Source organism: Poecilia formosa, unplaced genomic scaffold (genome assembly GCF_000485575.1).
Source record: "Poecilia formosa unplaced genomic scaffold, Poecilia_formosa-5.1.2 Scaffold694, whole genome shotgun sequence".
Taxonomy (NCBI): Eukaryota; Metazoa; Chordata; class Actinopteri; order Cyprinodontiformes; family Poeciliidae; genus Poecilia; species Poecilia formosa.
In genome coordinates, this window is record NW_006800633.1 from 73,370 (window position 1) to 90,684 (window position 17,315).

The window sequence follows — 17,315 nt, forward strand, 5'->3', positions numbered from 1 at the left end:
TTGATTGTACAATGTGAAAGTTTCGATTTTAAAAACATTTTTTAAAAAAAGGTCAAAATTATGAAGAGCTGCTTTGTTCAAAAATAAATACTGTTATTGATAAATGTTTTCAAATTTTTCCATCAAATAAGTAAATGTCCCCATTTAAAAAAATAAAAATAAACAAAAGTCAATGTAAATAAAAATATTTTTATTGGGGAGCTTATTTTGTCAATCAATTTTATTTGCTTATCTATTTACTTATTTTACCTTGACCAGACCCACCACACAGATAGTAACATGAAATAAAAATAACCTAAATAATAACGGAGTTAAAACAATAAAAGCTCATGACATAGACGGAGTAGTTTAACAAAAAAAGTGTGGCAAAATAAAACACCATTATAAAATGAATAAATAAATTCAAATAAGTACTGAAATAAATAAATAAAAGCTGACTGACAAAATAAACTCTCCATTAAAGAATATATTTTATATGCATTTAGCTTTCATTTTATGACAAGGCTAACAACTATTAGCAAGACACAACAATAATACAGTATTCCTCTCCATTTTACAGCCTGTGCATTCATATTCTAAAAGAACATGTTCGCAAACAGAGGGTGTACATTAATGCCACTGGATTATTGAGATACAATAAACAGAAATCAAACTGTTTATTTGTGCAAAATTCACTGTATTTTTTTTGTGTGTGTGGCAGCCATTTTTTGTGACTGCAAGTAGCTCAGGGATGTCAAATATTCGAAATCACAATTCCCAGTTTATCGGGCGTTTCAACAAATTTTTCTGAAATGGAACTCAGAAGATGTAAGTCCTAAGTATAAATAATATCGACCATTAATAAATGTACAGTGGTTGCTTACAGTATCTTTATATTAACAATGAGTATAGTACCTCAATGCGTTCACTATGTCTATATTGTTTTTCTCTTTTCTGGAGATGTAAAATGATCTGATTTAGTAAACTGAATGAGTCAGTCACACCACACCTCACTCAATGTAGCACCAGGATATGTGGTACATGTTCAGCTTATGGCAAGCTGATTTTCTTCTTTTTAAAACAAAATGCAATTTGATTCTAGTTGATTCTTTGTTTCCTACATTAAAATTGTGTGATGTGCGTTCTTTAGACTGGTTTCATTAAGTTTTATTTACTTGTGCACTCTGAGTCACAGTAGGGTTCACATTTATGAGTTGTGAGTTTTATGGTATGTCATAACCACTCAGGGTGTAATTTTCACAGTGTTAAAAAAGCAGAAAAAGTCCCATTATGACACACAATGTGTTGGAAACATGATGAGCCTTTAAAACCCATTTTATGCTATCCAGCTATTTATGCTAACGTTAGCATAAATGAGGCCTATTTGTTTTAAATTGCAAGGTTATGATCATGAAATAAGTGACACATGCAGAGTTTTAAGCAATAGCTAAAACTATTTTCTGAAATGCTCGAACCTTTGTATTCTGCAATAATTTTAAACATAACACTAGCAAACATAGACTTAGCCTTAGCCATTCAGCGCAAATGTTAGCCCTTTACACAGGCCACTGAGTAGAACAGACCAAACTGATCAAGCACACTGAGTCCCGTTCATCACTAGTTTGTAATTAAACCAACAATTTGCCAATAAAGTTCTGGTTTCTCCCTGTGTAGCTCCTACATAATCATGAGTTCAACTAGTAATGGCTACATATCCTGAGTTAGGCTATAGCTAATGGCTAAATACAAAAAAAATAATAATAATAATAAACAAAGAAAGCCAGATAATATAAAAAACAACTGAAAATAAATGTACACTAGCTTATAGTGTATGATTTACACTATAAGTAAATCATACTTATAGTGTGATTCATAGTGTATGATTTACACTATAAGCTAGTGTAAATTTACACTATTAAATTATAGTGTAAATTATATACCACAATAATCTACATTATTATAGTAAATTATTACAAAATTACAAAAAAAAATTCTTATTCAATACTTTATCATGTTCCTTTTTTTCCTAAGTTGTGCCTGGAACAGCAGTGGTTTGGGGAAGGTTTGGCAAATAGTAATTTCTATTTATTTATTCATCCCTTTGTTGCTTTTTCAGTTAGAAAAACATACAGCAGTTTATGAAGATCAGAGAACATGTGATATAACCATGTAGAAAAAAAAACAAGCACACAGATAAGTGTTAGAAGTCTGTGGGGGGCACAGATGGTGATCTATCAAAACTGACTCACAGTTTGAGCGGATGGATGGCTTATTGGCATTGTCCTATTTGTGGCAATCTTAGTAAAGAGATTGCATTAAGTGAACAGTAAAGAACAAAAACTGCAGGGGGGAATCTAGGTCACAGTAGTCTTTGTTTCTATGCAATGCCCTTGAAGCCTGTTTGAGATTTATTTTGAGTTTTTCTCAGCGGTCAGCGTTCATTTTGCGCAGTTTTGCGGGTAGATTGTCCTCTGGCCGACTCCCCATTGAGGGGAAAGGGACTGGTGCTGGCGTCGCAGCGCCGATGGTGCTAATTGCTGTTGGCTGTCTGTGTTTCGCCAGATCCCCCTCATCGGCATCAAGATCGAGGGACAGCAACTTGACTTGCTCCTCAGGCTGTCCGTGCCTCACAGCCGGGATGGAGCTGGACCTGAACCGCTGGATGCTGAGCGAAAGGTCTCCAGTGCTGGAGGCTTTACCACCGGGCAAGGCTGTCCCCGTCTTCAGCGCCCTCCACAGGTGCTCCTCCTTGGTGGAGCTCATCCGCTGGAGCTTGCTGGGCAGCCTGGAGGCCTGATCCTCCGGGTGCTCCGCGTGGTCAGCCGAGAGGAGCCTTTCCCGGCGGCCCACTCTGTTGCCCAGCAGAGGCGAGGGGAGAGTGGGAGCAATGGCAACGGGATTAGGGGACGTGAGAGAGGATTTCTCCTCCTGCTCTTTGACACTGTAGGGAGGCGTGGGAACCTCAAAGGTGTTGTGGAACTGGGAGTAGTCCACTCTGAAGAATCCTTCTTCTAGAGACATGACAGGAAGGAATCGATGGCCCCACAGGACCTCATCCTCCGTGTAGGATGTTCTCGCTTGGCATGTCATACCTACAAAGAGAAGTTACAGAGCAAGGGAGGTTTTCAAAAGTAAACAAGAAAAGATGAAAGTACAGAAAAGAGCCCAAGAAAAGTATGTAAGTTGAGAGAGCAAAAAACGAGGGGAAATGAATAGCGAACTGCTTTAGGGGGAAGACATGAAAAATACAGCCATGATGGGTAAAAGCTTGTGCTACTGAATAATTAAAACCATGAAATTAAACATTCAGTTCAATATTTCCTACAACTGAGAAAGGGATCTGTGCCACAGGCTAAAAAAACGATGAAACAAAAGATTAGGCACCAGGAGCGGTTATCCAAATGTTACAGCAAAAAAGGCAGAAATGAGAACGTGAGATTTTGCGCTCACCTGTGGTTTCGACAATGCCCTCTAGAATAACTACTATCTCAAACTGCTCGTTCATGAGCGAGCGCTGGGAGAGATCAAAGAACGGGCTGTTGGTGTTGATCTCGTGGCAGATGGTGAGAGGTGACACCAAGAAAAGCTGGTCCGCTCCGGTGCCAAAACCCACGTCCAGCTCGCACTGGTCCAGAGGCAGAAACTCTCCCTCTGGGGTCTGTCTAGACTGGAAGCACAAATGATTCACACGTTTGGGAGAAGAATTGACATTTTTGTTTGCCAAGAGATCGTTTTTTGTTTTTTTAGGATTATTCAGACAGCAGTAAATGTCACCAGAAATTAGCTGATTGAACACACAGTTTGGGTAAGAAGTACAGACACTCATCATGAACATAAATATCGCTACAACTTTCATGTGAGTTTTTGCTTTCCAAAGAGAAATTAGTTTTTGTTGAACGAGACAAAAATTTAGCTATATTGACCGCCATGACATAAGCATTTGTTTTTTGTTGTATTTTTACCTTCCTTTTAAAAAAAAAAATAATAATAACTGGTTAAAAGCCCCCAATTAATATGACGTTTATGCTAATCATAAGACAAGAACTTAACTAGCGGCTCTTAGCTACACCAGCCAAATTCAAGTTTTATGAAAAGGGTGAATGTTGATAAAATCCATGGAAAATCCCAACGTGAAGCTCAAACATAAACATTCATTAAAATTCCTCCTGTCAGAAATATTCTACATCAATGTTTTTACACAAAGCAGTGGATCCCCACATACTTATTTCAGTGTTTGCACTTTCACCTATTTATGGATTTTTCTGTGGAATGTAACTCCAAATTATTCGAGGAAATTTTCCCCATTTAAGGTTATTTTTGTGCAGCATATCTAGCATATACAGAAGAAAATGCAGCTTGGGAAGCTGAGCTGCCAAAGCAAAATGCTTTTTGACACGCTATTGGATGCTTTTTGCAAAGCAACCGATCCAGAAGTTCCATTTATTTCCCTTTGCACTGATTGGCTGTACCCCAGAGAGAAGGATACGGATGTTAGCTCCCGCTACGATCGGTGCCAGCATCTAACTGTCTCCTGCTACAAGCTTCTGATTTACAACAGTGATTTAAATAACATCACTTTAAGTCCTAATGAGACCTCACAGATGAGGGGAATAATTAAGAGGCCTTAAAGACGGTTGAATGAGCTCTTCCAAAATTCAAAATTCAAAGTACTTCCTTTTGCTTTCTTTGTTTTATAACCCTATGGGTGACAGCTATTCATAATTCAAGGCTACTCTGACAGACAGACAATGTCTGGTAAACAACAGCACTTTAGGGGACAGTTTTTATTCAAAGCTACTGTTGCTGCATGCCTGTATTTTATTCTATTTATTCATATTTTTACCCTAACTGACAGGTGAGGAGGGAAGTGTTAAAGGCTGCATGTAATTGCTATGAAAAGGAAATTTCCTTCTGTATTTAGGGACAGAGACGAATTGTGCAGGAAGTTATTTTATTGTTCAGTAGCAGATGGCATGACGCCAATAAACGTAAAGACGCTGCAGCTGCCTAGGATTGTTTCCATCACAACCCTCTTACTGAAGAGAGGAGGATGAAAATAGAGAGAAAAAGACAGATTTTCCCTGCACTCAGTTAGCTTTAACAGGCCAGCAACATTCATACATTGAGAAACATCACATCTAATCTGGGGTTTCGATGGATAAGGCAACAAAAATCTTTTTGTTGAAAGAAGTGGATGGACTGTAACAATTCATCCAGGAGCTGCAGCAGCAGTAAAGCTTTGCTGTCGATGATTGGCAGTTTGCAGTGTTAATAAAGGTGTGAAAACATTTGTCTTCCTTGTTTTCCGTCTCTCTCTCAGACATTAGACAACATTATAAGCCTATGTTGTGACTTTAGTGACAAATTAATTTGTCAACGAAGATATTCAGACTGAATGACAGACGTATGAGACGATAAACTGTGCAGTCACATCTATTTACTGGTAATTCATGTCATGAGTTAAAAATACATAGACAGCGAGATCTGTGTTTTAGAAAAACTACGTTTAAACACAAATCAGCTGCAACATCAGAGCAGATAAATGGAAACCATGACAATCTGATGATGATCGTCAGGTTTTATTCCTCTGTGTGGCGTAAGGTGGTGAACTCCATCTATGTATTTTCAAACTCTGGATAATTATGGAGAAAGAGTACAAAGTCCAGAAAATACTTATATTTCCAGAATCCATCCATCTGTCCATCCAGTCCATTCAACCAACCAACCACCTGTCCATCCATCCATCCACACATAAATCCATCCATCCATCCAACCAACTGTTTTTACAGGTCTGGTATTTAAAATTGTCAGCAGTAGATTTATTCTGAACTTTTATAATTGTACTAGTAACTGAGTCCTCTGCTGTTACAGGCTAATTTTATTCTGTAACACTGTGAGATTAGCTACTTGTCTATCATCAAGAACCTCTTCCTGTTGCTCAACGTTAACTTTATTTGTCTTTCTGGCTTCCTTAGTAAGTAGCCACTCGGTCCACAGATGGCAAACAGGCTGTCATTTGTATTCACAGTGATGTTGAGGACAGAAGGGTGTGACATTTCACGGGAAGACGTCTGTGCCCACAGATTCCTGGCTCGCCTTCACGATGGAAAGTGTCACCCATCATGCAGCATCAGTGTTTATTTCTTCAGTAATGCGCAGACATGCAGCCGATGTTACATGTCCACTAAATTTAGATCAGAAACTCAGAGAGCAAGGCCGGCAGCTGCTTAATATGATTAATGCAAGGCTAAGAAAAGCTAGAAAAAGCCACAAGAATAAATGATCTGATTGCGTATCAATCCCCAAGGTGTGTTATTTTAGGAAATATAGAATACGGCTCAAATTTGGTGTCTCTGACAGGACAGAGGGTGGTAGGAAAATATTGCACGCTCGGTTTTTGGACGCAGAACAATGCTATCCTTCTTAAAACTGACAGAGACAGTCACATACAAGCCCAGTCTGGAGAATGTAATGTGTAAATCTTCCACTCTGAGCAAACTCTCCAGAGAGGAAATCTGTGAGTGAGTGTGAAGTCTTTAGCCACTGTGAAGCTGCTAAATTCATTAATCTCTGGAGCTTGGCTTGCTTTAAAATGTAGTCTTTCAAATCTAGGTTGAATATCTCCAAGTAATTGATACGTATATTTCAGAAAGTACTTTCGGTCACTATAGTGTACAGTTTCATGCAGTGTGTGTAAAACAAATAGCCATTTTTTTTCTCATTGTCTGATATTAAATCAGTGGGATATTTTCCCAGTTTTTTGTCAGTTTTGATTACCAAGATACTTAATATTTTCTGAATCATAGCAAAGAGAGAGATTTTCATAATTAAAAACAATGTCTTCAAATTTAGAAGTTTGCTTTTATCAAAATGAGTATGCCTTTAAATTATTTAGGAAAGCGCAGATGATGTTGATTTTGGGAGATTCTAATATTTTAATCCACAATATTTGAAAATATTTGAGAATCTTTTTGGATGCTGCTTTTCTTATTTTACACAAAGATAATCAACAGTACAAAATAAAAGCAAACATTCTTCCAGACCGCATCCTGCAGCTGCGTCTGTTCTGCAGAGCTTAATATAATTTTTTAACTAAAACTGAGATGAGTACAACCACAAAAACAACAGAACACACCCATGCCTGTAAGGAGTCGCCTTGTCTTTTCTGGGACACATGATGTCATTTGTAGAGTTTGGAAGGAAAAGCATAAACCGCTAATCAGGTTTGCAAAACATTAAAAAAATCACCAAAACTCTGGAAAAATGCCCTTTGGAAAGATGAAAGGACATGTTTGGCCATGTTTCCAGTCAGCAACAAATGTCCACAGTCTGCCAAATGATTCTAAAATCAAATATGAAACTATCTGTGCGTCTGCTAAAGCTTGGCTGTCATTTGGTAATCTGACAGGACAATAATAAAAAACAAACATCATAATTATTTTACAATGGCCTAGTCAATGTCTGGAGCTTAGACACTGACTAGGCCATTGCCTAGGTGATGGGGAGCTGTATGCTTGTAAACCTCAATGAACTAAAGCACCATGCTCAAACGTTTCGGTTTGGACGTTTTGTTTAATAAATGTGCTCAATAATTCAATAAAAACCTCAGATCCTGTCATTGATTCTTACAGTGACTGACTGAATGATGCTGTGGTAAAAAAAATAAAATAAATAAATAAATAAATCACTTTGATACTTTGATGCTACTTTTCTAACTTCCTCTTCCAGCTAGCTGTGCTGTTCCAGTTTACTCACATTTCAAAGCAACATCTGTTACACATTATATGTTTTCAATAATCTACACTGAAAACGAATGAAAATGAAAAACAAGTTCCCTAGGATGTCATATCTAAAATCTTTTATTTTAGATGCACTGACTTACACTAAAGCATTGTGGCTAAATTATAACCATATACTTCTGCTAAGCAAGGATAAACATATTTGACACTGAAAGGTCTAACAAGGTGAAAGCCTCCTCCTGCTGCTAAACACTCAGTGCCACAGGGGGAGGAATTAATGGCCTCTGAAAGAGCTGCTGATATGGAGGGAGTGTTTAATTTACTGGGCCACCTGAGAGTCAGAGCCAATCCCCAGTGACTCACTTCCACCTGGAACAGAGCACCAGTGGTTCTGACCGCTGTCGCGTTATACACTGATGTAAAGAACCATCAAAAGCTTAAGAAGTGTGTTGTTTCAGAGTCGTCCTTGGCTTTGACATTGGAAACCCGCTGACGTTTAGTCAACAGATTTATAGCTCGGCTTCGAGGCCATAAATCAAATGTTCACGTCTCATCTGAGTCGTCATTTGCAACATTTCCTAAGTGAGATTGAAGCCTGGTCGTGTGTAGGTGGTTTTCTTCTGCTTGTCCTCCTGTGCTTGGCAGTGCCAGATGTTGCAAGTAATGTGGACTTGTCTTCCTGCATGTCTGTCTCCCATCTCCTGCTGCCTTTGCAACCCACTGAGAGAGCTTCTGCTGACACTGATGAGCACCACCCAGCTGTCACTCTCTTTCTCTGGATTTTAGTTCTGTTTGCCACTGCTTACTGCCTTTCTCCTTTGTCTCTTCTTCCATGCAGGGGTCTAACAGCAGACATATCCCACCAATGCTGCACAGCTCAATGCACCTCTGCGTTCTGCCGTTTTATTAACAATAGCTGCATCAATATTAATGAAGATTCAAGGACTTTTATCTCTTTAAGACCCCATGCATGGAAAAGGCATGGAACATGCACTCTGCGTTTCTGCTGGTGATTAACTTAAAAATTAGAATCTAATAAACATAAAATATTGTTTAATTCAAATTAATTCACACTTAAAAGACACAACCATCCCTATTCTTTTCGGTTGAGGTAATACATTCTTGTCAATTTAGTCATTAAAATATTTTTCACATTTTCAAAACGAGTGATAATCTATGTTTATAGTATTTCAATGTTACCCCAGTATACACCCTTCCCATGTGTTCAGAATTAAAAATGAGTAAACTGTGAAAGCACATGGCTACAGTTCAGATTAGCTATCTGCAAAATACTGTAAGTCAAAAGGTTTAAGTGTTTTAGATTTATTTTTTCAAAAACTTCATATTTCAAGAGTCTTTCCTATTATTCCATGTATTGTCAGGTCTTTACCAGCTTCTGACAGGCTAATTCCATACAAGCTGCTGAAAAGAAAACGCTGCACAGCCTGATGTTGTCACCACCGTGCATCACCTCTTCATGGTTCAAAATAAGTTTCTATTTGCATAAAAGTTGTTTAGATCAAGCTACCTTTGTTTGACATCTTCTCCATAAAAATGGTAGCTGCTTGTTTAAACAGTTTAGGCCTTTCTGTCTTGCCTAACTGATTAACATGCCATGGTTATGCTAACAGTTAGAAAGCACTGTTAGCATAACCATGGCAGTGTGTGCTGCTGTGTGGCTCAGTGTGTAAACTGAATGTGCTGAAGATGTCATTCTGACGCCTCTACGCTCTTCACCTTCCGTGTCTAACAACCAGCAAGTAAAAGCCGCCTGTCACCAAATCTTACAAAAAAAAACATAAAATAAAGATAACTGTAACTTCTATTTGTGGAGTTGTTTAAGATGAATTAGGTATAAAATATAATTTACTAGAAAGGAAGACTCTAAGGAGAGGTGTCCATTTCACAGTTGGATATTTTTTTTTCTTTTATCATATTTGTATTAATAATGTAGAATCAGAATCATATACTACAGGAAAGCACAGGATGGGTAATGAAGGACAATTACTCTGTGACATTTTTCAGAGATCTATAGGATTTTTTATCATTAATTTTCAATATAACCTATGTATAATTAATGATATGAAGGTCATCAATACTGTTGAAGCTCGAACTGCACAGCCATGTATGAACACACTTCATACCAGTTGTTCTTTAGAATGAACAGTTAACCATCATGGAGTCAGAGATGGTGCAGGCTGCGCATAGAAAGCAAAGATTTGAACCAGTAATATCATTTCTCAGTGAGGCAGAAATACTAACCGGGTCGTTCTGCAGGAGTTAATTAAAATTTTAATAATGTTATTTAGATAAAATTAATTAAATTAAGGCTAACTTCGACGCCCATTCAATAACAGATGCATCAGAAATATGTATTTCTCCTTTCACTAATGGTTGTATGGGTTTAGAGTTATACGTTGTACCAAAATGTGTTCCTTCTACCTTTTTTTTTTTTTTTTTTTTGCAGAAATTCATAGTATCCAGACCTCTTAGGAATTTACAGCCTGTGCCTGAGCCTATTTCTCTGTAACCGACCGGGTCATGCAGCAGTTAGGCAGCATTCACTGGGATTAATGCAGCAGCTCTGATTTCTGCAAGACGGAGTTTTGAAATGAGTTACCAGACCACAAACTAATGCACTGTTTCTAAAAGTGATTGTGTTGTACTTCCTGGTGATGAATTCTGATCTTTTACAACCACAGACTTCAGGGAAGTTTTATTGGGGTGTTACATGATGTGCCAGTATAAAATCATGGATCATTGTGAACTCAAAGGGAAATTGTTCATGGTTGTCTCATTTTATTATAAATAAAATCTGAAAAATGAGGCCAGCTTTGGTCTGCAGTCTTGGAGATACAACACTTTGCAGTGACTGCATCTTTTGCTGTAGTCACTGCTGCAAACTTTTTAGTGAATGTGGGTTTTGCAGTGACATTCACATCTAGTGACTAAAACTTTGGCTGTTCTTGCATCCAACATTTTCAGTACTGCCACCTCCATGTGTTACTTTGCAAGAAGGTCAGTCAAGGTTGACGTCTACTTGTAGTTTGCCACCACACATAACATTTACAGTCAAAAAAAATTGATTTTGATCTTAACAGACAAGAGCACCTTCTTCCACTTGTGTCTTTCCTGCAGGATTTTAGGCAAAATTTTAAAACAGGTTGCTTATGGCTTTATTCTTGTAATAGTTATTGAGCTTCTTAGCTGCTTCTCTTACTAATGATTTACTTGCCCAACCTCTAAGTTTAGGTACATGTTTGGAAACTTTGCAGTTGTGGCAAACTCTTCATAGTCAGATGATGAACAGAGCTCAGAGAGATGTTCAAAGTTTGAGGTATTGTTTTTTATCCTATCCCTGTACTGATGTTGCATTGACACCTGTTTGGTCCTATTTAACCGAACTCTACTTCATTTACTTAGAAAGTCTGGTTTGTTTGGGTAGAATTATAAATGTGCAACTGAACTCTGATGTAGACCAAAAAGTGAATTTTGGTGCGGTTTGAATACATATGTGACTGGAGAGCGCTCCAACAGTAAGAAACAAACTACCCCACAGGGCATTTGGGGTAAATATAACCAAAACAAATGCACGAGTCTAGAGCTAGAGGGAAAAACCGCTTGTGGTCTTTTACCAACAACAATCAAGAAATCCTACAACCACTGAAATCTGACACCACTCCATTTTTTGTAATAGGAAGTTGTACTCATGTTTTCATGTCATTTCCTTCAGTGGTTCTTGGTGCAGCGCCACTACAGGTGAGGGGGTGAACAGGTCTTTTCAAAGGGTTTGGTTTGTTTGAAAGGGTGCAGTGTGAAAGTGAACCTCATCAGCTGGAAATGTAACAAATGATTCAACTAAGGGCCCCGATTGACCCGAGTCTGTTGGACTTTCTGGTGTGAAAACACCATATAAGTCTCCATGTCTTTCTCACTGATGTCTCTGCTGGGTTCCTATGTCCTAGTGATGCTGTTTGTTCTCCAATATTCTGTAATAAACTTCTGAGGTCTTTATAGAACAGCTCGGCTTATACTGAGTTTAAATTGCTCCAACTATGTACTAATTAGGATGATCCCAGAAAGCAACAGTGCTTGGTTTTATTTAGTGGTTTTAGAGTGAAAGGGGATGAATAGTAAATAATTCCACACGTTTCAGATGGCCAACAGTAATGAACTGTTTGATGTTGCTCTCTGACCAATTATCCTCTCCAAAAATATATCAAAGTTTTTGGTAAAGTGATTAAATTTGTAAAAGTTCAAGGTGTACAAAACTTTTCTCATAATTTGCAACTCATCGTTCAGGGGCCGCTTTAGACTTTAATCTGAGGATGATTCATGTTAATGTTACACACTGTTTTAAACAGCAGAATCACAGTGTTTTATGGCTGTGTGGATATAAAAAGGTACTATAAAAAAGATGAGGATAACACATTGGGAATTTTTTTACAGGTTGTCCTGTAGGCACTACCGAATGTAGCGCTTCAGGATGTAATTTAGATAATGATATTTAAACACATAAATTGGCTCAAAAAGATAATTTAATGACCACATAAGAGATCATGATCTAATTACTGGCTTGAATCCCAATAAGATGTTTCATATATATCTAACAAATCTGTATCTGAATCAATGTCAAGGACATTTTAAACTAGAGTAAAGTCAGGGAGAACAAAAAGAAGCAACAATTAAAGTTCCTACAGTAATTTATCATACAGGTTTATTCAAGCTAAAAGGTAAAGGGAAGATGGAATAGATGGAGATCTCTGCTTGTGAATCTAACACTACAGCAGTTGTTATTAAGTGTTCGCCCAATGAAGAAAACAAAAGCTAAAACTGTCCCAACAATCTTCTTACATAGTAAATCCACAGAGATAATGTCAACATGATGTATGATTCTGCCTTTCCTGTTTAAAACAGTAACAAATTGAATCAGAGAGAATGATAACAGAACATAAAACAGTCCAAGACTTACTACTGTCCTCTGTGGAGGAAAAAAGGTGATGATTGTGCATTTTTTCCCCCTGATTAGTCCCTCTTTGATGGGTTGTTAAGCGCAATCAAGAGACCATATTTTTCTTCACCTTTCCAGATTATTAATTTGAGAAGAAATGATAAGAAAATGAAATGTAAGTCATCTCAGAAGAAGCTGATTCCATAACCACAAACAGTTAACTAATCAAAGCTTTTAAATCTGCAGTGACAAGAGGTACTGGTGTATAAATTATATCATGTAAGCTCTACAGAGAATAAACGTAAAATCCAGTGGGAGCACTTCTAACTGAAAACTCTTCCTCCGACGTGGAGAATGTAGCCTGTCACATCAGATTAAATGTGAACGCACCACTAACTCTACCTGTCACAGATACGCAGTAATGCAGACATCTTTTAGCGGTTTGAACAGCGGAGCTACGTTGGAAGTCCATGCCGTGTGATATTTTGGTGCATAGGCTTCACTTTTTTAGCACAAATACAAAATATTACTGTGGAGAAATGCAAAACGCATCTCCCCGCTGACAGCAAGAGATGCAAAAAACCCTGTTTTGTTGCTGGAGTTTGTCTGTTTTGTCAGTTTGAAGTTGTTTGTCATGTGTGTTCCAACTCTCTTCTATCACAGCCACCAGAAGCTGCCTCAGCTTTGCTTTTATCCTCTGGCTTTTTTTTTTTTAGAACTGACAGTGTTTCATAAAATGCATTCTCACTGTCAGCTCTCTGTGCTTCAGATCTGTGCAGGGGCTTTATGTTCAAGAAAAAGTATAACCTAGAGGTTTGCATTCCCTGCCACTCGCCCAGTGTATACAGATCCTGATTCAACCAATCTCTTAATCAAAAGTCACAGTTTGGGTGTAATTATCTGATGTGGACACCTGGATATCGAGTGCCTTGCAAAAGTATTTATGCACTTTGAGCTTATTCACTTTTTTTTTTCACATTACAACTGAGGCTGAACAATGCATCACAACATTTCTGCTGTATACAGCTGCAAGCTTTTCAATAAAACTATGTTGTTGGAATAAAAATAAGGATTTCTCCTTAATAAACTTCTGTTGTTTACATTAGCAGTAAACTCTAAGATATTAATAATGAAAACAAGTCATATAATCATTGTAACATGTATTGATATTCTGTATTAGATGTTTTTAGGACTGCAAATTTAATGCAGCCCTAATTACAGCTGCAAAGAGAAGCCATGGTGACTCTGGAGGAGCTGCAGAGGGAAAGAAGTCAGTCAGACTGACACCTAATGGTGGGGACATTGTTTCTGGTGACCCTGACTCCATCAGGCAGCACACTCAGCAGTTCTGGAACAAAGAGGAAGAAAAGCTGCACAACGCAGTGATTAATTCAGCTCCGACGTAGATCTTCGGGGGGTAGAATGGTGAGCCATTATCATATATCTAATGATAAAATTATAGACCCTCGGGGAATTTCGTCAATTTTTTTCAAGCTGAATAGAAATTCAATGCATGACTTGTGGCGTCCTCTGAGAGTCTAATGAGCGCTCACAGCAAATGAAGTGACGGACAATTAGTCTCTGCTTCTGATAACGACATCTCCATAGTTAGGATTGCGCATAAAGGAGCACCTTGGTCTCCGGCCTCAGCCTACCTTGATGAGTTTGCACCTGATCTGCGCGGAGACCATGTGGCTGTTCCGCAGGTTCCCCACGCGGAACATGAGGCACAACTTTCCGTCCCGCTGCGAAATGACGGCGTCCTGGCTGAACATGAGCGTCTCCGCGCGCTTCTTCGGCTGCGACATCTTAATGAACATGCAGCCGATGAGGAAGGCGTCCACGATGGAGCCCAGCAGGGACTGGAAGAGGAAGAGGATGATGCCCTCCGGGCACTTTTCGGTGATGTAGCGGGAGCCGTAGCCGATTGTCGCCTCGGTCTCGATGAAGAAGAGGAACGCGGAGGGAAAGTTGTAGACGTTGGCGACGCACGGCGTGTAGGACGGGTCGTGGCCGGTGCTGCTCAGATCCCCGCGGATGTACGCGATCACCCACCACATAGAAGCCATGACCAGCCACGCCACCGTGTAGGTGAGGATGAAGATGAGCAGGTTCCACCGCCACTTGAGATCCACCAGCGTGGTGAAGAGGTCGGACAGGTACCTGCTGGTCTCCCCGCCAAGGTTACCGTGCTGGACGTTGCAGCGGCCGTTCTTCTCCACGAAGCGCTGCCGCTTCCTCTTCACCGGCGCAGAAAAAGTCATGCTCCTGCTGGTGTTCACCACCTGATAGTCCTCGCCGAATTTCCTCCGTAGAGCCGACATCGTGCCACGCGCCTAACTGAAAACAGCGGGGTTCTCCTGGCGCAGGACTTGGGCTTTTTGCGCAACCTTTCGTCCTCCGTGCCCAAAACCAGGCAGCACCATTCAGCGCGCTATTTTCGCATCTTGTGAGGTGGAGATGCGCCTCTCTTCTGTAAATTTAATCGTAAGCGAGCAGCGATTCTGCGCAACGCACGACCCAGGCTCGCTCCTTTTTACGCAGAGAGGTCTCTTCCAAGTGCCAACTTTGTGTTTCTTCCTCCTCTGAGGGAAGGGCTTAGGGCTGAAAACCAAAGCTGTGCGTGGTATTCAAAAACAGTTCCACTCCAATGAGCAAGAGGAAAAATTTAGTGCGCACTTATGGCACAACGGTGTTCTAGTGGCATCCTTTTTGTTATGTGCCTTGATCCATTCAGATCCATTCAGATCAAGGAGCATCTGAATGGATGCGCCTTGATCTGTGCATTTATTTATTTTTCTTTTATTATATCCAGCAGATAAGTTCAGGCTACTCCACAACTAAGAAATTACAGCTTACTGTCGCCAGCTGCTTATTTACGGCTGTTTAGTACCCCCTAGTGTTGGTGCAGTAGAAGTAAACCTGAGGCAATTATTGCTTCAAAAAAATTACAAAGCTGCTCTTGAAAAGTTAAAAAAAATATTTATTATCAGATAAATAAACTAGTTTACTGTGACGGTATTTTTTAAAATAAAATTTGGAATTAAAATGATATAATGGCTTTGTTTTGTTTTTTTACTCAGTGTTAGTGTTTTTTGTTGTTTTTGCATCACACTTCTGAGAAATCATCAAAGACAAGGATAAGTAGTTTTGCAGCATTTCTGTATTGTTTTCGATTGTTTCATATCCAACACTTATATGAAACATTATTAATCTACAAGAAAAGAAAAAAACAAGAAAATGAACCAGGAGAAATATTAAACCATCCTTCTACAACAAGATACACTTATATTTTGCTTGGTACAGCTATTACTTTTTTAAAACATTTTAAAAGTGATTATATGAATGTATTTAGCAAGCTACAAAAATGAAATTATACTTTCAGACATTTAGATGTACTGGATGATTGAAGAAGCCATTTCTGAAATTCCACACCCACTGAACTCAAGCTAGACATTTTGCATAATGCAATTTAATGTAATGTAATAACATAACTTTGTCATTATGGTTTTACACATGACTTTTTACAAGTCAGGAATATCTGATGGAAAATTAAGTCCACCCTGCACAGGTTATCGGCCTATAGGAACACAGCCAAGGGGCAATTTTTTCTCAGTATGATTGTTCAAGTATAAACAATGTGAATGACGAATCAGTGAAACTCGAGACAGCATTTAAGAGGGGTTTTCACATTTTCTCACTAAACTCTTTTAAAGGAAATAATTCATAAACTAAGAAACCTTGGATTTGACTCCATTACAGGATGCCACAAAACAATCAAAATTCCAGCATCCATCCTAAGTATGGGGAAAATAAAGTTACTTGCACATAAAGTACATTGATTTATCTTATAGACTATAAAGAAATACATGTGCATTCCCTGACAAAAGATCACTCATGCAGGATGCTGTCCATAGTATGCAAATATTATTTTTAAACCAAGTCAAAGAATTACGGAAACACTAAATACGGAGGGAAAGAATGGTAAAAATTTCCTTCAATTTCATATTTGTTAGTTCTCAAGTTTTGAGTGGAGCTTCTTGCAGTGCGAAAGGGAAGAGGAAGTGGTCAAGACTGGAAAAAGTGGCATGTTACTGTTATCTGTTTTTAAGAAACAAGTTGGACAAAGTGACAGTGGTGCAAAAGCTTAATCAGTTTAATAAATCAGACATGCACCTGCAGGTTTCGTCTAATATTTGCATTCTTCTAAATTATTTATTTGACACAATTAAATGTATGTTCACAAAATTGCAACCTAAATGCAAACAATAAGGTGAAGAGAAAAAAACGCAAGGATAATAAATGAATAACAAATAGGGAAAGTTAGTTGGGAAGCAGTGGAAGTGGAAGGAAGACATGCCAAAGAGTTATAGAGTTTTATTTTACAGGGCAGACCAGGAAAATAAAATATTACAAAATCTATCTTCAAAAGACAAACACAATGTTGTAGAATGACCGATCATTTGAAATCTTTATCTTAATACATTGGAGTTACTACATTCTTGAAACTGTTCCACTTTATCAAACAGTATCTGCCATTTTACCAAACGTTTTTTTTTTTTTTTTTTTACAATAAACCACTGAGCCATGCTTTCATAATTTTAATACATTTTGTTTTTTTCTTAGAAACCGAGTTAACTCCTTTT

At 38.5% G+C, this 17,315-nt stretch overlaps 1 protein-coding gene across 1 annotated transcript; it reads right to left on the minus strand.

Moving 5' to 3' along the window:
* Nucleotides 1-402: 402 nt before the first annotated feature.
* LOC103130913 (G protein-activated inward rectifier potassium channel 1-like) lies at nt 403-15,679 on the minus strand. Its single transcript, XM_007542438.2, has 3 exons — nt 14,325-15,679; nt 3,430-3,646; nt 403-3,071 (listed from the first exon to the last, which is right to left on the minus strand). The coding sequence occupies exons 1-3, from the start codon at nt 14,991-14,993 to the stop codon at nt 2,404-2,406; spliced, it is 1,554 nt and encodes a 517-aa protein (XP_007542500.1). The 5' UTR covers nt 14,994-15,679; the 3' UTR covers nt 403-2,403.
* Between the last annotated feature and the right edge of the window lie 1,636 nt (nt 15,680-17,315).